Source organism: Neophocaena asiaeorientalis, unplaced genomic scaffold (assembly GCF_003031525.2).
Source record: "Neophocaena asiaeorientalis asiaeorientalis breed wild unplaced genomic scaffold, Neophocaena_asiaeorientalis_V1.1 scaffold92, whole genome shotgun sequence".
In the NCBI taxonomy this organism is placed as follows: Eukaryota; Metazoa; Chordata; class Mammalia; order Artiodactyla; family Phocoenidae; genus Neophocaena; species Neophocaena asiaeorientalis.
Genome location: NW_020174057.1, coordinates 1,058,865 through 1,083,768, shown reverse-complemented (window position 1 = coordinate 1,083,768; position 24,904 = coordinate 1,058,865). Strand labels below are relative to the sequence as shown.

Here is a 24,904-nt window from a genome sequence, read left to right as displayed (position 1 = left end):
AAAGACAAAAAGGAGAGGAATAATGGGAGCATCGAATCTTTCAATATATGTATTATTAAAGTTAAATAGATAATAATGATGTGACTAGGACTTTGTAATATAAATGCTAAGTAGGGACTTTTGAAATACAAGAGTCATCCTTGAAAGAAAAACTTAACAGTAACCTAGAAGTGAAGCTTCTATCCTGTTTGGGGTTGAGGGAGGCGTGAGCAGCTATAGATGCATGGTGCATGTGTGTTAAAAATACATATAGTATAAAACTACATGTTGTATAACATTATTTTTTTTAATTAATTAATTAATTAATTTATTTTTATTGCGTCGGGTCTTCGTTGCCGCGCGCGGGCTTTCTCTAGTTGTGGCGAGCGGGGGCTACTCTTCGTTGTGGTATGCGGACCTCTCATTGCGGTGGCGCGGTGGCTTCTCTTATTGCGGAGCACGGGCTCTAGGCGTGCGGGCTTCAGTAGTTGTGGCACGTGGGCTCAGATAGTTGTGGTTCATGGGCTCTAGAGCTGCAGGCTCAGTAGTTGTGGCGCATGGGCTTAGTTGCTCCGCGGCATGTGGGATCTTCCTGAACCAGGGCTCGAACCCGTGTCCCCTGCATTTGCAGGCAGATTCTTAACCACTGTGCCACCAGGGAAGTCCCCACATATTGTATAACATTATTATTTTCTTTTGATGGAATATATATATTTAAAGATGACTCAGGAATATGTAGGCATGAGCTGATCTTTAAAAGCACAGTAGGACTTCAAAATTGACAGGAAAGAAAAGCAAACAGAGGAATGACAGGGAGGAAAAAGGAACAGGAAAAAATGACAGGGATGAAAAATGGCTAATTCAGCCAAAGTAAGAAGAAGGAAAGTGAGATTGTACTTAAGATGGAAGGAATAAAACCAAGTACATTAATTACTTCCCTAAGCGTGAAAGAACTCAGGAGACAGAGACTGTCAGATGGGCTGAAAAGGCAGATTCAAATGTGTATTATTTGAAGAAACACTTGTAAAACAAGATAACAAGCAATTTGAAAAATAAATAGACAAAGATACTGGGAAAATGCAAACAAAAATGAAGGAAGAGTGGCAATTTTCATATTTGAAAAAGCAGAATTCAGTGTCCAAAACATTAATGAGGACAAAGAGAGGCATTATGTAGTGTCCTTCCAGTCGCTCCTGGATGGCATCTGGCACCTTCTGGTCTTAGGGCAGTCTCATTGTCAAGTATTAAAGGTGAAGTCTGAATTAAAACAAAACTTGAATTGTTTACAACAGCAAATTAAAGGAGAAAAACAATTAGGTTATATGAAAAATGCTACAAAGGCGTTTGATAACACTCAGCAACTTTTCCTAATAAAACTTTTAAATAGGTTAGGAAGGGAAGGAAGTTATTGCATAATGATAAAGACATTTACCAAAAATTTTTAGCAAATATCATACTAAACGGCAAATTTTTGAAGCTGTTTCCTTAAAATCAGGCACAGGAGATACTGACTCTTAATAATGTGATTCATTATTTGTAGAGATCTGGTCTGATGAAATAGATAAGGGTATGAAATAATTTTATAATATTAGAAAAGCATAATTTGTAATTGTAGAGGTCTCAAAAACCCATGAAAATCTAGTAAAAGATTACTAGAATTAAAAAGAATTTATAAAATGGTATAAGAATTTATAAGAAGTTATAAAGTTATGTAAGACACAAACTGATAAGTTGGGTTTTTAAAAATGTTTTTCTTATTGTTTTTATTTTTAATATGAGTAGTAGCCAGTTAGAAATGGACAGGGGAAATATATACCACTTATAATACACACTATTTTAAACGTAACAAAATGTTAAAGAACCTAAATAAAAGAAATGTGAAATCTTACTGAAGGACACAAAATAAGATCTGCACATATGGCAGGCCACACCAAGTTCCTGAATAGGAAGGCTTACTGTCATAGCTATATAAATCTTTCCTAAAATAATATTTCCATGCATTGCAGTTTTAATCAGAATCCTAGTGAGGTTTCTTTGAAACTGATTAGTGTTACTTAGAAATTCTCAGTAGGTATTAAAATTTACCAAGGCCACTTCAATAAAAAATGGTCTTAACACAGTAACGAGCAAATAGATCAGTGGAATAAAATAGAGACTCCAGGAAGAGCTGGCTCCGGGTCTACAGGAAGAACTTAATATAAGACAAAGATGGCATTTATATTCATTGAGAAAATGATAATTTATCAATAAAAGGTGGTGATATAACTGACTCTTCATTTGAAAATAACGCCAGAGCCCTACCTCATACTGTAAACAAAATGAAGTCCAGATGGATTTGAGGATATTTGGATTGCCTTGAAATCAGGGGAGACCTTTCTCAACAGGGCACAAAATTCAAAAGATACACACACAAAAATAGATAAATAGATGACACGATAATTTAAAAATACTTTTTTTTAATGATAAGACACTATAGACAAAGCTTAAAGGCATTTATTTTTTAAAAATACAGCAGTTGCAGGATTATTAACATTGATTGCCTCAGGCAGTAATCAATGAGAAAATAGGAAATAATTTCACAGTTTGGGAAAAGAAGGATCAGATTTATTTTTAATTATGGAAGATATGATTAAATATTTCAGTCACCTTAAAAAGTGGAACAGTGAACAAGTACCAGATGATGAATGGCCATCTAATGAGGTCAGAGAGAAGCCATTCAAGGGTTTCAAACCTGGGAATGACGTAATGAGATTTGCATTTTAGAAAAAAGAAATTATTCTCGTTGCACAACAGCTAATAATTAGAGGGGGATAAGATCCAAGGCAGGAAATGAGTTAGAAGGCGAGAGGTGATGAACTAAACTAGTGTGGAAAAAGTGAGAGATAGAATTGAAAGGATTCAAAAGTTATTTATGAGATAGAATTGAGTAGGGGGGGATCAAGGAGGGAGAGGGAAGAGTCCACAGTAATCCAGCTATCTGGGCAGTTGGGTGGGTACAATGCAATTTGTTGAACCCTGGGTGGGAAAGGGGGAAAAGATAATGAGTTTTGAATATATTGAATTTGGGGGCATACAGGATATCCAGAGAGGTGGACATTATATAATTGGACCTATAGGCTTGAAGTTCAGGAGAGGCCAAATATACGTAAAGACAACGGAGTCATTAGTATACGGGCTCAACTGAAGCAACAGAGATAGATGGTATCACCCGGGGTCAATGTGTAGAGTAAGAAAAGAAGAGAATTGTCTTAAGAATCTCAAGGGTGTTGTTAGTCCACGGGTCCCATCCGGCTTCCACTAGGCAAGAGGAAGAATTGGAAAGGTGATTAGTCCAAAGGTGTTTTATTATTCCTAACCCCTCCCCAACCTTAAGAATCTTTCTGGTGCTATTAGTTCTGTCATTGTCACAAGGGGGTAACTGTTGAAAGCAGGGGTCCCACACAATCCAAAGGATCCCTTTCCATTCCCACTGCTCAGTCACACACACACATCAATTAGTGTAATCCTGGGCTAAAAGGGCACCTTCCAAGGTTACTTTTCTTTAGAATATATTCATCTGCTTGGCCTCACCTCCCCCTTTCCCCCCAAACTCTTCCATCAATGAGTATTTCCAGGACAGGGTTGTCATTTTCAAATAAGAAAATACCGGGTTACACTGTCTTTCCAGGGCACTGGGCAGCTGTTCACCTTACATTTAAATAACTAACCGTGGCTGCTGCAGTGTTTCTTCCAGAACAAAGAAACTTTATTCCAAGGCAGCTCGTTGCTTGTAACTTGCCAATAGTAACTTCTCCTGCTAAAAACCAACTAAACAGCCAACCAACCAGCCAACCAAAAAACCAGTCCTGCTTACACAGGCACTCCGTATATGACCGTTAATGGGGAGGAGTCAGGAGAGGGAAGGGATAAGGATGGAGGAGAGGAGAGGTGGCCCCTAGACCAGGGTCCCAGCAGCGGGATCCGGGCACGTGTGGGGTCAGCTTGGACAGGACATCTGCCTCTCCTCTCTCACAGGAGGAGGATGGTTATCCTTACGCATGGGCGTGTAGGTGGGTTTGGGGACAGCAGATACGCCAGTTCCCCTGCACTGCTCTCTGGAAAGGAAGCAAGGTCATTTGCAGAGAGTGGGGAGGTGGAGAGTAAGGGTGGGCTTCAGAGATGTGAGAAGATGTTTGTGTAACAGCCCCCATGGGAGACGGGAGAGAGTGCTGACCTAGAATAAGCAGGGTTTCCACCCAGCGTTTGGGGCCGCGTGGAGGCTGAGGTCCTCCACGAAATTCGCATGCCTCCTCTCTCAGCTGCCTGTGGTTTTTCTCCCACAGCAGTTTGCGGCTGGCTCTGTATTTCTTGACCGCCACCCGTGACTCCAGCCCCTTTCCCCCGCCTGAGGAATCATTTTGAGATCCTCTGGACATTATTGTAGAAATGACCCTGAATGTTCTGGACATTTTCTTTAAAGTATATTGAATTGGCCAAAAAAGTTCGTTTGGGTTTTCTGTGAGGTGTTAAGGCAAAACCCCAAAGAACTTTTTGGCTAACACACTATATGTTAATGTCAGGATTTGATGCTAGAGCTGGTTCTGTCCCAAATTGATACTCTGAGAATTGTCATTTCAGAAGTTTTCTCCAGCCTGACCAATAGACCCAGAAGCCTGACTACCCCTGAATCCCAGATTTGAGGCATTCATTTGATATAAACATATTTTTACAGAGATTTTCTCTTAGGACATGTAAAGCCCAATTAGTCAAACGGCCCTGTTTCTTTTCTCTGTTCTGTTTTAAAAATTGGTAATCGTTCTGGATGGTTCAATCTTTCTTCTTTAAGGAGCAGTATTTTTTTCTGAAAGCTGCCAGAATTCCAAATAAAGTACCACTTCTGAGACATGTCATCTTAAATATTTGATTATTTTCGCATTGTTAAAAAATTTATTATGCCAAACATCTGGCACATTTAAAAAAATTCTATTCACCATTTGGTATGTTAAATACAATTGGTTCTCTGTTTTTCTTTTGTTTGGAAAAATTCATTCTCATTTAGTGTTTTCCACTGGCATTGTTAAAATTTTTATTATGCCAAACATCTGGCACATTTAAAAAATTTCTGTTCACCATTTGGTATGTTAAGTAGAATTGGTTCTCTGTTTTTCTTTTGTTTGGAAAAATTCATTCTCATTTAGTGTTTTCCACTGGCATTGTTAAAATTTTTATTATGCCAAACATCTGGCACATTTAAAAAATTTCTGTTCACCATTTGGTATGTTAAGTAGAATTGGTTCTCTGTTTTTCTTTTGTTTGGAAAAATTCATTCTCATTTAAGTATTTTCCACTGGCATGTTAAAACAAGGAGAAAAGATTGCACAGTGCTGTATAAACCAAATATGTTGGAAAGCAAAGGTGAATGGGGAGCAAACGTTAGCTCACTTCTGTTTTCTAATAACAAAACTTGTTTCCTCTCTTATCAGTTTTACAATGAGACTGGACAGTTTTGCCTAGCATTCAAAGCCCTGCTTGACCTAACCACACCTACCTTGGCAAAATTTGTTTCACTGTTTTCCTTTCTACATTCTGTCCCACAGTCAACATTAGTTTAACACCATTGCCCTGGTCCTACAGAAATATTTCCAGTTCTTAGCATTTGCATTAGGTGTAGGTCTCATGAGCTTCAAGCAGCCCCTCACTGTTTTTCAGCCACCTTATATATTCTTTCCCTGCCTGGGAAGTAATAGTTGTTACTTATCTTAAATAGTAACCTATTCAGCTTAACAGAATACACCTACAGATAAATTCATACAAACTTATTTATACCCTGAGAGTATTGTCCTGGGGATTTACGGTGAATACGTCCCCTTTATGGGCTCTTTCACTAGAGCAGGGTCTATGCAAATCAGATTGCTGGCCAGGGAAGCTTTCCTGGAGTTAGTGCTAGAGCCCAGGTTTTAATGACCAAGTAAAGCTATATAAATCAGGTGGGAAAGCTGTTCTGGGAAAGGCCTCAGCTGTAGGAAGGCATGAAGTCCTGATACCATGGTGAGTAGCAGGATTTATACTCGGCTTAATATTTTGTAAGCTTAAAGTGCAAGGAGATGAATAGTGGAAGATGACACTGGAGAGGTAGGTAAGGGCCAGGCTAGAGGAGGCCAGATAACAGTTCATAACCAGGAGCGTGGACGAAAGTGGCAGAGCGGGCCCCTTCTCGTGAGTCAGTGTGTGCTTCCCCTACGGCTCATGGAGAACCTGCCAAAACCAGCTGACCTCCAGCCTAGTTTACTGCCAGAACATCTTGTAAATCATTTACTGCTATAAATGCCCCCAAGACATCATGAGGTCAGTAATTGTGCCATTTCACAAAGAAGACAACTCAAGACAAGAAGTGGTGGTTATGTGACCTTTAAGAATGATTTTGTTTTAGCATGGATCTTTTAAGTGGAAATGTTTTTTCATAGTTAACTTACTATACCAAAAGAGGTATGGCTGTATGTCCCAGAGATATGGAGAATTCATTACTGATGAGATTCCTGGTTTTGTCCTTTATTTAAAATAGTGAAATCATGCAGTTTTAATTCTAGGGAAATATGATCTGGAGGTAAGCTTACAGTTTTCTTAACAGAAACAGGGGAGTTATATCCAAAACATGAGACTTTTGAATTTATGGAAGTTGATACATGACTCTTGAAAATAGACTTGAGTTTCCAACAGAGATAATTAATAAATATTTTAAATTAGATTCTGCGTTCATGGAAGGAATATGACCTGGCAGTAATGATTATAAATTATGGAAAAAAGATGTTGGACATCACATCAGGGTGCAAATCTCTGTTTGGTGTTACTGACCAAGAAGAAATGCCAGAGGAGGTAATTGTTCTTTGTGTTTCATCTTTAAAGGTATATTTAGCTGAATTTTCTAAGAGGTCATGTAGTATTAGTGAACATGTTAGAAAATTGATCAATTTTTAATTTGTTGTATTTACATAAAAGAAAGCGAATATGTGAAGAGCTTTTTTTCCTTTTAATTATTATCAAGAAAATGAAAAGGTATCCGTGCTAGAATACTTAATAGCCCCCTGTCACACGTACTGATGATCAGTTAGGTGTTGATAGAGAGCTTCCTACACCCAGTTGGACATTGGACTGAAAGCCCTCCACAGTCTCTCCCAGACTGAAGATTTTTATTATTCTGAGTGGGTCACTGAATGCAGAAAATACACGTCAGAGCTTTTCACTCTGTTCAAAGTAGATTTCCTAAACTCCCTGTGACACCTCAGTTGTCTCCTTTATGAGGCTGGTAATGTTAGAGACAACTTTTTAATATCTGCCTCCCTAGCATGGGTCTTACTAGAATCTTATTTTATTGCCTTTTCTTGAAACTATGTGGCTAAATGATTTTGTAGATCAAATCTTGAAGTACTGCTTAGTTTATCAGGTTTCTGAGGAGCATTAGGAGCTATAGTACTTGACGCCCCTTCTGTGACTGGGGCCAGGGTAGAAACTGTTACCCCCAAGCCTGTTTCAGTTGGAGTAGCTCCATTTCTCTCTCTATTATATGTTGCAAAAGCTTAAAAAAGCCCCACTGGATGAATATTTTTAGCCATACTACATTTGTTGGGGGGAGGGTTGTCTAGAGAAGGTTTTGATTAAGCTGAAAGCAACTTGAGCGTTTTTTTTTTCACCAAGTGTTGTCCACTCAAGAGTCCATCAGCCAGACCCTTTATGTCACCCAGGCCTTGACTCAGGGCTCTGTCCCTTCACATCATGGTAGGACAGGACCCCTTGCCCCTTTCCTTGGAGCCTCTAGTCCAGCAGAAGGTTGTGATACTTCTTTCAGACTAAGACTGTAGGGACTGAGAACCTAATACCTACTTTATGGGAGTCAGAAGTCATTATAACCATTCAGGGTCCCTTTAAGCCTAAAAGAGCTTGGGAGGTCTATTTTTTTGGAGAAGAGGAGACATTAACCAGTCCATTCTCAGGCTCAGACAGATGAAAGCATGGTGGGGAGCCTGAGCTCATACCCGCCAATTCTTAGTCCACTAATTGCTGATCCTGTTATGTGCAATGAAAGGCAAAGCAGCAAAAGCAATTAGCTTCCTTGTAAAGAAGCTCCCTCTGGGAAAAAGAAAGGAAAAAAAGGAAAAAGGGATACATTTCTGAGAGCATTTTCTTTTGAGGATTTTTAGAGATATACCCTCAACTGCTCTCAGAATGGTGTGTGTATTGGGGGGAGCTGTTTAGGGGAGCAGAAGTTACTAGGAAAAAGGGAGAGGGAAGAGAAGAAATATTTTGGTTAACATCCATAAAACACTTAATACTGTGTCTGGCATTTAGTTAGGCTACAATGGCTTATTATTAATTATTAATACATTTTACCATGTAGATTCATAGTTTGGTCTACCAAGTATGAAACATAATATAAAGAATATTATTTGAAAATGACAATTCTTGAAACATGCTGAAGTACGTTCTGACATTTAACCAATGTTTCTAGGGTTCTTCCAAGAAGTCTTCCAAGACTAAGAAGCCACAGCAGATATTATTACCTGAAAAAATAAATGAACACCTGGGTTTATTGGAGACACGCCTACTCAAACTGACAAAGCAATGTAGTGTTTTTTTTTCTTTCTGTATAATTCTGTTTAGCATTTTGCTGTTTAAAATAGAAAATATTTTGTTAAAAGGATTAGGATGAGATTAGCATTTGGTAAACCCTTTAAGGTTTATGCAGTGCTTTTACATTGTGTCATTAATCCTAACCATACTTTGTTAATAAGGGATTGCTAACCACTTTTTACAGATGTGGCTCATAAAGATTAAGTGATTTATTTAGCATTACATAGCTGACTTGGATTTGAGCCTAAATCTTCTCATTCTAAGGCAGGGTTTCTCAGCTTCAACACTATTGCCAATTTTGGCCAGATAGTACTTTGCTGTGGGGGACTGTCCTAGGCATTGTGGATGTGGAGTGACACCCCTGGCCTTTGTCCAGAGATGCATAGCACACCATTCTCCCTGCATTCTCCCCAGCTGCGACAACCAACTGTGAGGCAAATGTTGGCAAATATGTTGTGGAAGGGGGACACAAAATTGAGAATCACTGCTCTAAAGACAAGAATGTAACTGAGAAATAAAGTGATGGCATGACGGGTATTATGTACGAGTGATTTGAACCATGGTTTACTCAAGTGAGATGGACTCAAGTGAGTCATTGTGCTGTATAGTAATTTAATAATAGACCAAAATGTTAACACAGTGATTGGAGTTTGAGAGATTGCAGTTTGGAAATCTGATTAAGATATTAATTTAGTTTCTGGTGATGACAATTATTATCACATTTTTAAGAAGCAGGACTTCAAACCTTCTAGAAGAACAAAAGAGTGCCTACATTTATCTCATTAGGAGGCTCCACTTTCGGCCCCTTGGTCTGTTGGGAAGTAACTAAACTTGTAGAGTTCTGTGACCCCACCTCACCTCTCTACTTTGTGCCTCAGTGATATCTGGGTGGTCTTAACTGTTTCAGAATTCCCTGACTTGGATCTCTCATTTTACTTCAGTACACTCCAAGTCTGTTTCAAGCTGAATTTATGAAATGAACCCAATGCTGTGTTATTCACATAACCAGTAAACCTAGTTTGGGGAAAGCTGTAATTGTCTGGGTACATATAAAAATATATAATTTCTTAAAATGTAAAGTGTTCTGGAAATGTGAATTACTTATTTTCATATTATCAACGCCCCCAAACACATTTTAACATTTTACTAAGAAGCACAGTATGATGTTACTAGCTAAACAGTAGATTCAGTAACAAAACAATAATAAAAATAATAGCTTTGTACAGTGCTTTCTGTGTGCGAGGAACTATTTTAAGTGTTTCATGCATATGAAAACTTATATAACCCTTATATAACAACCATATGAAATAGGTACTGTTATTATCCCCATTTTAAAGATAAGGAAATTGAGGCACAGAGAAGGTGAGTAACTTCCCAAGTTCTCATAACTAAAAAGTGTCAGACTTAGGGACTTCCTTGGAGGTCCAATGGTTAAGACTCCATGCTCCCAGTGGGTTTGATCCCTGGTGGGGGAACTAAGATCCCGCATCCTGCATGCTGTGCGGCCTAAAAAAGAAAGTGTCAGACTTAGAATCTGAACCCAGGCATCCTGGCTCTAGGGGCTGTCCTGTTCATTATTCTATACTTTACTGTCTTTTAAAGATTTTTTTATAAAAATGGAGTTCATATAATTGGTAGGTTTCTGAACCTGATATTTGTTGATACACAATAGCTGTTGAATGAGAAAGGCTCATGCCTTGGAAACTCTTCCCCTATTTGGTGGTAGACTCCTTGGCCTTTAGGGGGAAAAAAAAAAATGAAAGGAAAATAATTAAGATTATTGGATTTTTTAATCTCCAAAATATAATTGATATTTTAAGGCACATAATTTAGAATGTATACTTGGGTATTTTCCTATTTTTCATCCCCAGCAAAGAATTTTCATTTTTGCTTATTGATGTTAAACAGCACCAACAACTTAATTCCTTTTAACCTTAGATGTTACAACTGAACTCTCAGGAGCAGAGGATCCCATATTTCTTTACCCTATAGTTTTCAATTGGTCGGTCAAAGATGCTGTGAAAGAAGGTAGGTGACCTAAACGTACATATGTTGTTCACTCACCTTACTTTTGAATATCTTTTATTCTGTGGATTCTGTTGTTTTCTACTTAAAGGTTTCACTTGTTCTAGGCAGAATATTTCAGGTTCTTACCCATTCAGAATAAGGCAGGCTCTCGATTGCCGAGTAATGAAAGAGACCAAAATAGGTACCTGATTTAAAGTCTGGAAAGACGGAACCTTGATGGTGGCTTATTTTGGCAGTCAGTGGTGTTATTATGAAGCTTACAAAAACTAGGGAATTGAAAAATGTGTTAGTGATCTTTAAGCTTAGCTATGAAGAAATAGCAGCATTATTGCTTAATCTCAGAGTGAAATATAATAAAAATTAGGATAACTAGTTATTCTGGCAACTATCAGCAATTTTTTTCCCACCTAGTCATATATATGTTAGAGGCAACTTTTAGGAAATCTTACAACACCAAGCTGTTTGAAAAATAAATGAAATTTAGACCGTAAAGGAATATTTGATTTTAGAAAACCAATAGTTTCACCACATTTACTCCTATACATTTTTTAAAAGTGAGAAATCTAAAAAGTAGGTTAATAAACTCATCTGTTACAACAAAATGACTAATAGCAATAGTAACCTTTCAATGACAATGACCAAGTGTATTGGTGATTATATATGAACCTTCTTGTTTTCACAGTTATGAAATTTAAACAGAGACCTAGATTCCTGGAATTCTTTACACAAGTTATGCAAAAATGTATGAATGATGAAAACTTTCAACTTACGGTGGAGATAACAAATCCTGTCTATGCCTTCTTGCAAAGGTATTTGTAATATCTGTTTTATTAGCATTAACAACTTTAAAAAATGAGTAAAATTGTTCCTTAAAGATATATAAAGTGGACGCAAAAGAGAGTGGGGTATATGCAGTTAAAACAGCCATCTGGGAGGTAGTGAGTATTTATGTCTGTGTAAATAAATAAATAAAAATATTCATACAGCTGAACTAAGGAATAATAGAGCATGTTTATATTTATAGCAGGAAATAAATTAGGCCTTTTGGTATTGAGTCAGTTTGGATGATAGCATCTCTAGGCTATCAGCATCTCTCGCACGGACTTTTGGGTCCACTTATTTATTTATCTAATTAATTTTTTCATCCAGTTTTATTGAGGTATAACTGACATACAGCACTGTATAAGTTTTAAGGTGTACAGCATAATGATTTGATTTACATATATCATGAAATGATTACCACAGTGGGCTTAGTGAACATTTATCATCTCATATAAATGCAACATTAAAGAAGTGGAAAAAAGTTTTTTCTTCCTTATGATGAGAATTCTTAAGATTTACTCTTAACAAGCTTTATTTATAACATACAGCAGTGTTAATTATCTTTATCTTGTTGTACATTACATCCCTAGTTCTTATTTATCTTATAACTGGAAGTTTGTGCCTTTTAATTATTTTCAGTAATTCCCTCTCCCCCCACCCCCTCCCTTTGATGTAGTCCCATTTGTTTTTACTTTTGCTTTTCTTTCCCTTGCCTGAGGAGACATATCCAAAAAAAAACTGCTAAGACCAATGTCAAAGAGTATACTGCCTATGTTTTCTTCTAGGAGTTTTATGGTTTCAGGTCTTACATTTAAGTTGTTAATCCATTTTGAGCTTATTTTTGTATGTAGTGTGGTTTTGAGGTCCAGTTTCTAATTCTCTACAGTAGCAAGCAGAGCCATTCTTTGCAGTTCCCATATATATATGTGAACGGGGAGTTCCTTAAAAATAGAAGTAGTAAAACTTAAAGTTAACCCTCTTATTCTCTAAGCCTGAATGGCTCTCTCTGCCCACAAAGAAAATTGTTGTGTTCTGTGCCAGTTATGAGAGATGCTGAGTGAATCCAGCTTTTCTTCCAATAATTGGGTTTTAATTTCAACACTGGACATAGGTCTGTCTATCTCATTCTAGGAAAAGAAAACATCAATGACACAAGATCTATTTTAAAAATGACAGCAGAAGAGAAACATTCTCATAAAAACCTACGGGAAAATATTCTTCCTAAAATGGGCACTACATTTATTAGAACAAAAACTTGGAATATATGTGCTTCATGTTTTCAAAAGATGAAATTGCTTCTATTAAATAAAGCAGGCCATGGTAATGAGAGAACTGGCCAGAATTAGAGGGTCCCAGAAAATTAAATAAACCATAGCTAAAATGAGATGTTTGGAATCTGTAAATAATATTCTTGATACCAAAGAAAATCAGAATGCACTTTCAGTGAGCAGTAAAATTTGGAGGGCTGACCGTGGAGGTCCAATGGAAGAATAATAGATATTCTGAAAGAGGAAAACAGAATAAGTGGTTTAGGCCAGTGGTATAATAAAATATGTGAGTTTGGAGATTGAGCAGTATAACTGAGTTCAAGCCAAAGGTAATGATTTCAATTTTTAAGGCTGAGCAGATGTTTTAGGATGTTCTTCTCCAAGTCAAGGAATATAGGGGAGGGGCAGATGCAACACCTTGATTTCTACTTTGATAGCAATATCTATTTTCTTTTTATGTTTGTATGCATGACATATCTTTGCGCAAAGAAAAAAATTTTTTATACTTCAACAGACAAATATGCAGCAGTATTTTCTTCCAATTTTATAGTTTCATGGTTTAGATTAAATATTTTAATCCATATGGAATTTCTTTTGGTAGGGTTTAGATTTTAAATTAGGGGGTTTTCCTGTAAAAATTTTAATCAACTGTCTTGGTAACATTTAAAGAGTAATCTCTTTGTTACTTATTGTTATTTTTTTTTGCGGTACGCGCGCCTCTCACTGTTGTGGCCTCTCCCGTTGCGGAGCACAGGCTCCGGATGCGCAGGCTCAGCGGCCATGGCTCATGGGTACAGCCGCTCCGCGGCATGTGGGATCTTCCCGGACTGGGGCACGAACCCGTGTCCCCTGCATCGGCAGGCGGACTCTCAACCACTGTGCCACCAGGGAAGCCCACGTTACTTATTTTTAATGCTACCTTTTCACGTTGGTGATTCTACTAATAATGCTTATAAATCACAATGAAGATATTTCATGAATTTTCATGTTCTACATAAAAAAAAATCAAAATATATGGGAATAACTGCTAAAAAGACAAGGCTAATTTGATAGAAACATAGTGATATTAAGAGTTTAATGTACTACTTTAAAAAGAAAGAAACGAAAAGGACATAGAAAATGTACATGATATAACTAATAAGATTAATTTAATATATATAGCCAATTGAGACAAAATACTCTTTAAAGCACTTATTTAATTTAAAAATGTAATATTTAAGCTTCAAAATAAAGCTCAATATATCACCTAGACTAAAATTTGTAAGGACCACATTCTCTTACAGTACAATAAAACTGAAATTTTATAACAAAATTAATTGCTAGCATATATAATTATATAATTTTATAACAATAAATTACTGCCATATATAATTGTATATAATTATAGTATATAAAAAAGAAATCTAAAACTATAGAGCGTTTTGAAAATCATGCTAATGAGAAGCCCACATATCAAATGTACTCAAAGCAGCAGTTAAAGACAAATTTTAGCTTTAGAAGCTCCTGTTACTTACTAAATGAGAAAAATAAAATCAAATGAACTTTGATTGGGCTTGAAAAATTGGAAAAATAACAAAATAAATCTAAGAAAGCAGAAAGAAGAAATAAATAAAAGTTGAAATTAATTTTAAGTTGGTGTTAAAATAGTCCAGTTGGCTAGGGTTACTTCTTTGAATATATGAATAAATGAGGTAATTTTCTGGCCAGCAAAATAAGAAAAAGTGAAATGTAAGTAATCCAAAGAGAAAATAGTCATAAATTTGGAAGTTGTTAAACATTAGATAACAGTGTATGTAGTTTAATATGAATAAATTTGAAAATCTAATCTGAAGTGATGATTATCTGGAAAATTTTAAATTATAAGAATTCATTGAAGCAGTAAAAAAAATTGGAGAGCTCAAAAACTTTTTAAGGCTAGTTCCTTCATAGGAACACATAATTTTGTTTTACATAAAGCTACTTCAGAGCATGGTTATAGTTTCCTAGTAAATTTATCACAGCAGGCTCTGATAACAGTTTTGTAAAAAGAGAATAAAAAAATAGGAAATTAGAGATCAACTTTATTTAGAAGTATATAGAATAAAAATAAAACACTAGCTTATAAATTTAGCAGTGAGAATGTAGATTTTGTTCTCAATATAAATATAGTAGAAAATCTAAATATAATTATCATTAGTAGTCCAAGGAGTCTTTTATAGGTGCTAAAAAGTCATGTGGTGACGTTCAGCAGCAATTCCTGGCAAATTAGGATTAAAAGATTTTCTTTTAAAATATGCAGTACAACAAAGAAACCTATTATTCCTTCTATCATTTAAAATTATTCTGAAAGTTCTTGGCAGCACACTAAAATAAATAGAAATTAGGATTAGAATTTATGTGATTATCACATAATACGGTCTCAAAAATGTTTATCAAGTGAAATCCACAGTGAATTACTGTGAAAATGGAGAGGAAAGATTGATATCTGCAAATAATTATTACTTTTTTTAACTTAAGTTAATTAACTGAAAACTATCAGAGTTAATAATAGAATTCCATAGGATGGGTAGATGCAAGATCAACGCTTTGCTGTATCAACTAGAAAATATAATGGAAAAATGATCCCATTTCTGTGAACTACAGGATTAAGTTTATCAGGAATTGTGAGGGGATTTAGGCTAATATAAAGAAGACCAAACATCTTTACTAAGAGGTATGAAAAAAAAAATGACTTGAATAAATGGAGAGACATAGTACATTACTTGATAAGCAGATGGAATATTGTGAAGATTTCTGTTATTCTCAAATTAATTTGTTGATTTAATGCAATTCCAGTCAGATTAGTTTGTATGGAATGGGCTGGAGTAATGAAAAATATTTTAAAAATAAAAAAGCGTAGGAGCCTTCCCTGGTGGTCCAGTGGTTGGGAGTCCGCCTTCCAGTGCAGGGGACGTGGGTTCGAGCCCTGGTCAGGGAACTTAGGATCCCGCATGCCGCAGAGCAACTAAGCCTGCACGACGCAACTAAGACCCGACGCAGCCAAATAAACAAAAAATTTAAAAAAAAAAAAAAAAAAAAAAAAGCGTGAATGAGAGCCTTGTGCTGTCAGATAAAGAATAACAGATTTGTGTTTGTGAAATAATAGGCAGACAGTCATTGGAACTCAATGTTTTGGGTCAGAAGCAGGCAGTGATATAGGTAATCAAAACAATAAGTCATGAAATCAAAGATCAATAATGATTACATAAAAATTTAGAAGTACTATTTTTCATAATACACCATAAACAAAATAAAAAGCAGTCAGGACTAGGAGGAAGCAGTCTATGAAGAGGTTGAGGAGTGGAGGGGTTTATTCAGTGGATGAGAGTTCTGCAGAGCATGGAGGAGAATGCTGAGAGGGCTAGGAAGACGGTGGCCCAAGTGTTCACCCATGACCTCCTCTCCTTCCCATCTGTTTCTGGAATAGCAGCAATAAAAGCATTGTGGTGGGGTGGGAGAGAGAGGAGGTAGAGAAGAGACAAGCTGGTTGGAAAACAGCAGGCAACTAGTGTCAGGATGCAAGTAGCAGAGCAAAGGATAGATTGTCAAGTCCCCGGTGATCAGTGGTCCAAGCTTTGTAGTTCAGGCAGACAAAACATTTGCCAAAATGAATGCCAACTAACTGAGAGACTCTTGGAATTGCTGCAGCTTGGCTGGAGTCCCAACCAAGCACAGGATCCAGGATCATCTTTATCAAAATCGAAGTGAGAGGCTGACCACTACTAGGACCAAGATGAGTTTGGGACCCCAGCCCCTGGAACTAGCTACCAGATTCACCTGGTCATTTCCTTCACCTTGTGTTAATATGACTTTACATTTTATTTAATTTAAGCTTTTGGATCCCATTTATCATGTTATAGCAGGGTGGTGTTGTACCTAGCAAGTACTTACCAGAGGAAATATAGATTTTAGGAAATATATAAATTTCAAGGAAAATAGGTAGTAAGTACCAATAGAGGGAGGGATAATAAGCGACCTTACAGTATTCGGAGAAGGGGACAGGTTACCACAGGGGTCGATGGCAGATTAAAAAAAACAAGGTTGAGAATCCTTACAGGTGATTGGGGGGAAGGGAGAACATTTAGTACTGTCCGCCTTTGGCATCCACTCTGCATCCAGTCATTCAGCCAACCATGGATCGGAAATATTCGGAAAAAAAGTTCTGGAAAGTTCCAAAAAGTAAAACTTGAATTTGCTGCACTCCCGTCAATTATGTACATAGCATTTACATTGTATTTACAACTATTTATATAGAATTTACATTGTATTTAATTTATTTATTCCAAAGAAATTCAGGCTAAATGCTTTCATGATTAAAAGGTATCATTCTTTTTTTTTAAAAATATCTTTATTGGAGTATAATTTCTTTACAATGTTGTGTTAGTTTCTGCTGTATAACAAACTGAATCAGCTATATGTATGCATATATCCCCATATACCCTCCCTCTTGCGTCTCCCTTCCACCCTCCTTATCCTATCCCTCTAGGTGGTCACAGAGCAGGGAGCTGATCTCCCTGTGCTATGCGCTGCTTCCCATCAGCTATCTCTTTTACATTTGGTAGTGTATATATGTCCGTGCCACTCCCTCACTTCATCCCAGCTTACCCTTCCTCCTCCCTGTGTCCTCAAGTCCATTCTCTATGTCTGCATCTTTATTCCTGTCCTCCACTTAGGTTCTTCAGGACCTTTTTTTTTTTAATTTTAGATTTCATATATATGTATTAGCATACAGTGTTTGTTTTTCTCTTTCTGATTTACTTCACTCTGTATGACAGACTCTAGATCCATCCACCTCACTACAAATAACTTCGTTTCTTTTTATGGCTGAGTAATATTCCATTGTATATATGTGCCACATCTTCTTTAGCTATTCATCTGTCGATGGACACTTAGGTTGCTTCCATGTCCCGGCTGTTCTAAATAGTGCTGCAGTGAACACTGTGGTACATGATTCCTTTTGAATTATGTTTTTCTCAGGGTATATGCCCGGTAGTGGGATTACTGGGTCATACGGTAGTTCTATTTTTAGATTTTTAAGGAACCTCCATACTGTTCTCCGTAGTAGCTGTATCAATTTACATTCCTACCAACAGTGCAAGAGGGTTCCCTTTTCTCCACACCCTCTCCAGCATTTATCGTTTGTAGATTTATTGATGATGGCCAATCTGACCAGTGTGAGATGATACCTCATTGTAGTTTTGATTTGCATTTCTCTCATGATTAGTGATGTTGAGTATCCTTTCATGTGTTTGTTGGCAATCTGTATATCTTCTTTAGAGAAACGTCTGTTTAGGTCTTTTGCCCATTTTTGGATTGGGTTTTTGTTTTTTTTGATACTGAGCTGCATGGGCTGCTTGTATATTCTGGAGATTAATCCTTTGTCAGTTGCTTCATTGGCAAATGTTTTCTCCCATTTGGAAGGTTATCTTTTCACCTTGTTTATGGTTTCCTTTGATGTGCAAAAGCTTTTAAGTTTCATTAGGTCCCATTTGTTTATTTTTGTTTTCATTTCCATTTCTCTAGGAGGTGGGTCAAAAAGGATCTTGCTGTGATGTATGTCATAGAGTGTTCTGCCTGTGTTTTCCTCTAAGAGTTTTATAGTGTCTGGCCTTACATTTAGGTCTTTAATCCATTTTGAGTTTATTTTTGTGTATGGAGTTAGGGAGTGTTCTAATTTCATTCTTTTACATGTAGCTGTCCAGTTTTCCCAGCACCACTTATTGAAGAGGCTGTCTTTTCTCTATTGTATATTCTTGCCTCCTTTATCAAAGATAAGGTGACCATATGTGCATGGGTTTATCTCTGGGCTTTCTATCCTATTCCATTGATCTATATTTCTCTTTCTGTGCCAGTACCATACTGTCTTGATTACGGTAGCTTTGAAGTATAGTCTGAAGTCCAGGAGCCTGATTCCTCCAGCTCTGTTTTTCTTTCTCAAGATTGCTTTGGCTGTTCGGGATCTTTTGTGTTTCCATACAAATTGTGAAATTTTTTGTTCTAATTCTGTGAAAAATGCCATTGGTAGTTTGATAGGGATGGCCCTGAATCTGTAGATTGCTCTGGGTAGTATAGTCATTTTCACAACATTGATTCTTCCAATCCAAGAACATGTATCATCTGTTTGTATCATCTCTAATTTCTTTAATCAGTGTCTTACAGTTTTCTGCATACAGGTCTTTTGTCTCCTTAGGTAGGTTTATTCCTAGATATTTTATTCTTTTTGTTGCAGTGGTAAATGGGAGAGTTTCCTTAATTTCCCTTTCAGATTTTTCATCATTAGTGTATAGGAATGCCAGAGATTTCTGTGCATTAATTTTGTATCCTGCTACTTTACCAAATTCATTGATAAGCTCTAGTAGTTTTCTGGTAGCATCTTTAGGATTCCCTATGTGTAGTGTCATGTAATCTGCAAACAGTGACAGCTTTACTTCTTCTTTTCCGATTTGGATTCCTTTTATTTCTTTTTCTTCTCTGACTGCTGTGGCTAAAACTTCCAAAACTATGTTGAATAATAGTGGTGAGAGTGGGCAATCTTGTCTTGTTCCTGATCTTAGTGGAAATGGTTTCAGTTTTTCACCATTGAGAACGATGTTGGCTGTGGGTTTGTCATACATGGCCTTATCATGTTGAGGTAAGTTCCCTCTATGCCTACTTTCTGCAGGGTTTTTATCGTAAATGGGTGTTGAATTTTGTCAAAAGCTTTTTCTGCACCTATTGAGATGATCATATGGTTTTTCTCCTTCAATTTGTTAGTATGGTGTATCACATCCATTGATTTGCATATATTGAAGAATCCTTGCATTCCTGGGATTAATCCTGCTTGATCATGGTGTATGATCCTTTTAATGTACTGTTGGATTCTGTTTGCTAGTATTTTGTTGAGGATTTTTGCATCTATGTTTATCAGTGATATTGGCCTGTAGTTTTATTTTTTTGTGACACCTTTGTCTGGTTTTGGTATCAGGGTGATGGTGACCTCGTAGAATGAGTTTGGGAGTGTTCCTCCCTCTGCAATATTTTGGAAGAGTTTGAGAAGGATGGGTGTTAGCTCTTCTCTAGATGTTTGTTGCAATTTGCCTGTGAAGCCATCTGGTCCTGGGCTTTGGTTTGTTGGAAGATTTTTAATCACATTTTCAGTTTCATTGCTTAATGATTGGTCTGTTTATATTTTCTATTTCTTCCTGGTTCAGTCTCAGAAGGTTGTACTTTTCTAAGAATTTGTCCATTTCTTCCAGGTCGTCCATTTTATTGGCATAGAGTTGCTTGTAGTAATCTCTCATGATCCTTTGTATTTCTGCAGTGTCACTTGTTACCTCTCCTTTTTCATTTCTAATTCTGTTGATTTGAGTCTTTTTCCTTTTTATCTTGATGAGTCTGGCTAATGGTTTATCAATTTTATCTTCTCAAAGAACCAGCTTTTAGTTTTATTGATCTTTGCTATTATTTCCTTCATTTCTTTTTCATTAATTTCTGATCTGATCTATATGATTTCTTTCCTTCTGCTAACTCTGGGGGATTTTTTGTTCTTCTTTCTCTAATTGCTTTAGCTATAAGGTTAGGTTGTGTATTTGAGGTGTTTCTTGTTTCTTGAGGTAGGATTGTATTGCTATAAACTACCCTCTTAGACTGCTTTTGCTGCATCCCGTAGGTTTTGGGTCATTGTGTTTTCACTGTCATTTGTTCCTAGGTATTTTTTTGTTTTCCTCTTTGATTTCTTGAGTGATCTGTTGGTTATTTTGTAGTGTATTGTTTAGCCAGCCTCCGTGTGTTTGTATTTTTTACACCTTTTTTCCTGTAATTGATATCTAGTCTCATAGCGTTGTGGTCAGAAGAGATACTTGATGCAATTTGAATTTTCTTAAATTTACCAAGGCTTGATTTTTGACCTAAGATATGATCTATCATGGAGAATGTTCCATGAGCACTTGAGAAGAAAGTGTAATCTATTGTTTTTGGATGGACTGTCCTATAAATATCAATTAAGTCCATCTTGTTTAATGTGTCATTTAAAGCTTGTGTTTCCTTATTTATTTTCATTTTGGATGATCAGTCCATTGGTGAAAGTGAGGTGTTAAAGTCCCCTACTATGATTGAGTTACTGTCCATTTCCCCTTTTATGATGGCTATTAGCGTTTGCCTTATGTAATGAGGTGCTTCTACGTTGGGTGCGTAAATATTTACAATTGTTATATCTTCTTCTTGGATTGATCACGTGATCATTTCTTTTAATATTTTTTCTTTGTATTTAATTTTTGATAGTTTCATTAATATGTGTCTTGGTGTGTTTCTCCTGGATTTATCCTGTATGCGACTCTCTGCACTTCCTGGATTTGATTGACTCTTCCCTTTCCCATATTAGGGAAGTTTTCAACTATAATTTCCTCAAATATTTTCTCAGTCCCTTTCTTTTCCTCTTCTTCTTCTGGGACCCGTATAATTCAAATGTTGGTGCATTTAATATTTGCCCAGGGGTCTCTGAGACTGCCCTCAAATCTTTTCATTCTTTCTTCTTTCTTCTGCTCTGTGGTAGTTATTTCCACTATTTTATCTTCCAGGTCACTTATTCGTTCTTCTGCCTCAGTTATTCTGCTATTGATTCCTTCTAGAGAATTTTTAATTTCATTTGTTGTGTTGTTCATCATTGTTTGTTTGCTCTTTAGTTATTCTAGGTCCTTGTTAAATGTTTCTTGTATTTTCTCCATTCTATTTCCAAGATTTTGGATCATCTTTACTATCATTACTCTGAATTCTTTTTCAGGTAACCTGCCTATTTCCTCTTCATTTGTTTGGTCTGGTGGGTTTTTACTTTGCTCCTTCATCTGCTGCATATTTCTTTGTCTTCTCATTTAGCTTTTCTTACTGTGTTTGGGGTCTCCTTTTCACAGGCTGCAGGTTCGTAGTTCCCATTGTTTTTGGTGTCTTCCCCCAGTGGGTAAGGTTAGTTCAGTGGGCTGTGTAGGCTTCCTGGTAGAGGGTACTGGTGCCTGTGTTCTGGTGAATGAGGCTGGATCTTGTGTTTCTGGTGTCAGGACCGCGTCCGGTGGTGTGTTTTGGGGTGTCTGTGAACTTACTATGATTTTAGGCAGCCTCTCTGCTAATGGGTGGGGTTGTGTTCCTGTCTTACTAGTTGTTTGGCATGGGCTGTCCAGCACTGGAGCTTGCTGGCCATTGAGCGGAGCTGGGTCTTAGCACTGAGACGGAGGTCTCTGGGAGAGCTCTCACCAGTTGATAGTATGTGGGGCTGGGAAGTCTCTGGTGGTCCAATGTACTGAACTCGGCTCTCCCACCTCATAGGTGCAGGCCTGACACCTGGCCAGAGCATCAAAGCCCTGTCAGCCACAAGGCTCAGTAGAAAAGGGAAAAGGAAAAGAAAGAAAAAATAAAGTTATTAATGTAAAAAAAAAATTATTAAAATAAAAAGATTTAAAAAGTAATTAAAAAAAAAGAAGAGCGTAACTATACCAATAAACAAATCCACCAATGATAACAAATGCTAAAAACTGTACTAAGATCAACATAAAAATCAGAAACTAGTCAGTCACATACAGCAACCCCAAGTCTACAGTTGCTCCCAGAATCCACTGCCTCAGTTTTGGGATGGTTCGTTTTCTATTCAGGTATTCCACAGATACAGGGTCCATCAAGTTGATTGTGGAGATTTAATCTGCTGCTCCTGAGGCTGCATGGAGAAATTTCCCTTTCTCTTCTTTGTTCGCACAGCTCCTGGGGTTCAGCTGTGGATTTGGCCCCGCCTCTGCATGTAGGTCGTCCTCTGGCATGGGTTCTTCGCGCCCAGACAGGAGGGTGTTAAAGGAGCAGCTGATTAGGGGGCTCCACCCAGGCCAGGGGGATAGAGGGGTATGGAATGTGGGATGAGCCTGTGTTTGCAGAGGCCAGCGTGACGTTGCAACAGCCTGAGGCGTGCCCTGTGTTCTCCCTGGGAAGTTGTCCCTGGATCACGGGACACTGGCAGTGGCAAGCTGCACGGGCTCCCAGGAGGGGAGGTGTGGATAGTGACCTGTGCTTGCACAAAGGATTCTTGGTGGCTGCAGCAGCAGCCTTAGCATTTCATGCCCATCTCTGGGGTCCACGCTGATAGCCGCGCTTGCACCCATCTCTGAAGCTCGTTTACGCTGTGCTTTGAATCTCCTCTCCTCACACACTCCGAAACAATGGTCTGTTGCCTCTTAGGCAGTTCCAGACTTTTTCCTGGACTCCCTCCCTGCTAACTGTGGTGCACTAGCCCCCTTCAGGCTGTGTTTACACAGCCAACCCCAGTCCTCTCCCTGGGATCTGACCTCTGAAGCCTACGTTGTATTTTAAATAATCTAGAGATGATTTAAAGTATATAGGAGGATGTGTGTAGGTTATATGAAAGTACTAGGCCATTTTATATAAAAGACTTGAGCATCCTTGGCTTTTGGTATCTGAGGGGGTCCTGGAACCAAGCCCCTGCAGTTACCAAGGGATGAATGTAGTCATCTGAAATGCTTATCTCTTGTTAATATCCAGAAGTTGATAGTGGCTGGGAGCTTGCACTTGATGGAACTAAAAGGACTGAAGTCTGTTGGAAGCAAGGTAGTTTGTCTAGGGTCACTCTTATGTAGTTATTTTCTCAGTTTTAAAGGGGAGTGTTCATGTTTTAGTTTCAGTTCAGTTCTATTCCTCCTAGATCATACTTCAGCTCTCATCACATTTTTATGGTGTGATTTACATTTTGCTCTTTTGAGAGACTAGCTATTCGTTGACGGCCAGGAGTATCACAGTCTCATTTATGCATGGGACATAACCAGTTTTGGGTATTCTTCTAGCATAATTTCAGTGGCAATACTCATTAAAGGTTTATTACTTTGGGGTAGTTTTATAAATTCTTGTAGATCCTTTTAACTGACTATCTTTTTGTATTAGGAGGAATGAGTCCCTACTTGGAATAAAAAAATTGAAACATAAGGACAGTACTTTGTGTAAAAAGGTCATCAAACCTATGAAGAAGTTCAAAGCTGCAGTAGTGGAGATTGGCAGAGTAAGTTTCATATAAATTTTGAATTTTAAGTTCATGAACTTAAGAGATTCATGCATCTAGAGATGGTTGGCTGTACTATAATTTAGTATAATGTGAAACAGAAGAGAATACCAACAATCATAATTTTATAATTATGCAATATATTTTAATTCTTATCACAAGGATATTTTTATAACCATTTTTTTTTTGTCTACAGGGGTACTTCTTTTACTTTTGTTAATAATTTTAATTGAGGGGCATAAAGAAACCACTATTTTAATGTGAAAAGATAAGCATTAGAGTACAAGTAAATTATGGTATCGTGTTAAGATTTTAAATTGGATTTGTAACATTTTTGTTATCTCCCATGTTAAGTCTACAGAAGTGAAGCCCAGACAGAGATCTAAAAAAAAGGAAACTCTAAGAGAATTTTTGAATAAAAATCCTTTTATTTCTGAAATGGCGGAGCAAGAAAGGTATTGATTGATTAATTAATTAAATTTTAACTTGAGGGTTACTATGTGTTGTGCATTATTTTAGGCACCACGGATACATTGGTAGCGTAGACAGATAAGATCACTGCCATCAGGGAGCTTACATACTAATAAAAGGAACACAAAATAAACAAAGACACAAATAAACAATTTATTTTTTATTTGTTATTTATTTTATTTTATTTATTATTTATTTATTTATTATTGGGGTATAGTTGTTTTACAATGTTGTGTTAGTTTCTACTGTACAGCGAAGTGAAGTAAAATTCCCTGTGCTATACAGCAGGTTCTCATGAGTTATCTGTTTTATATATATTAGTGTATATATGTCAATCCCAGTCTCCCAATTTATCCCACCCCCCCACTTCCCTCCTTGGCATCCATATGTTTGTTCTCTACATCTGTGTCTCTATTTCTGCCTTGCAAACTGGTTCATCTGTACCATTTTTCTAGATTCCACATATGTGTGTTAATATATACAGTATTTGTTTTTCTGACTTATTTCACTCTGTATGACAGTCTCTAGGTCTATCCAAGTCTCTACAAATGACCCAGTTTCATTCCTTTTTATGGCCGAGTAATATCCCATTGTATATATGTACCATATATTCTTTATCCATTCATCTGTCAATGGACATTTAGGTTGCTTCCATGAACTGGCTATTGTAAATAGTGCTGCAGTGAACATT

At 37.2% G+C, this 24,904-nt stretch overlaps 1 protein-coding gene across 1 annotated transcript in view; it reads left to right on the top strand.

Moving 5' to 3' along the window:
• The window catches only part of CFAP54 (cilia and flagella associated protein 54), a 288,982-nt gene that overhangs the window by 96,795 nt on the left and 167,283 nt on the right, over positions 1-24,904 (top strand). Inside the window, exons 27-32 of the mRNA XM_024754400.1 lie at positions 6,703-6,831; positions 8,462-8,576; positions 10,522-10,611; positions 11,294-11,420; positions 23,628-23,742; positions 24,097-24,197. Coding sequence (XP_024610168.1) covers positions 6,703-6,831; positions 8,462-8,576; positions 10,522-10,611; positions 11,294-11,420; positions 23,628-23,742; positions 24,097-24,197 — 677 coding nt within the window. The remainder of the gene's footprint in view (positions 1-6,702; positions 6,832-8,461; positions 8,577-10,521; positions 10,612-11,293; positions 11,421-23,627; positions 23,743-24,096; positions 24,198-24,904) is intronic.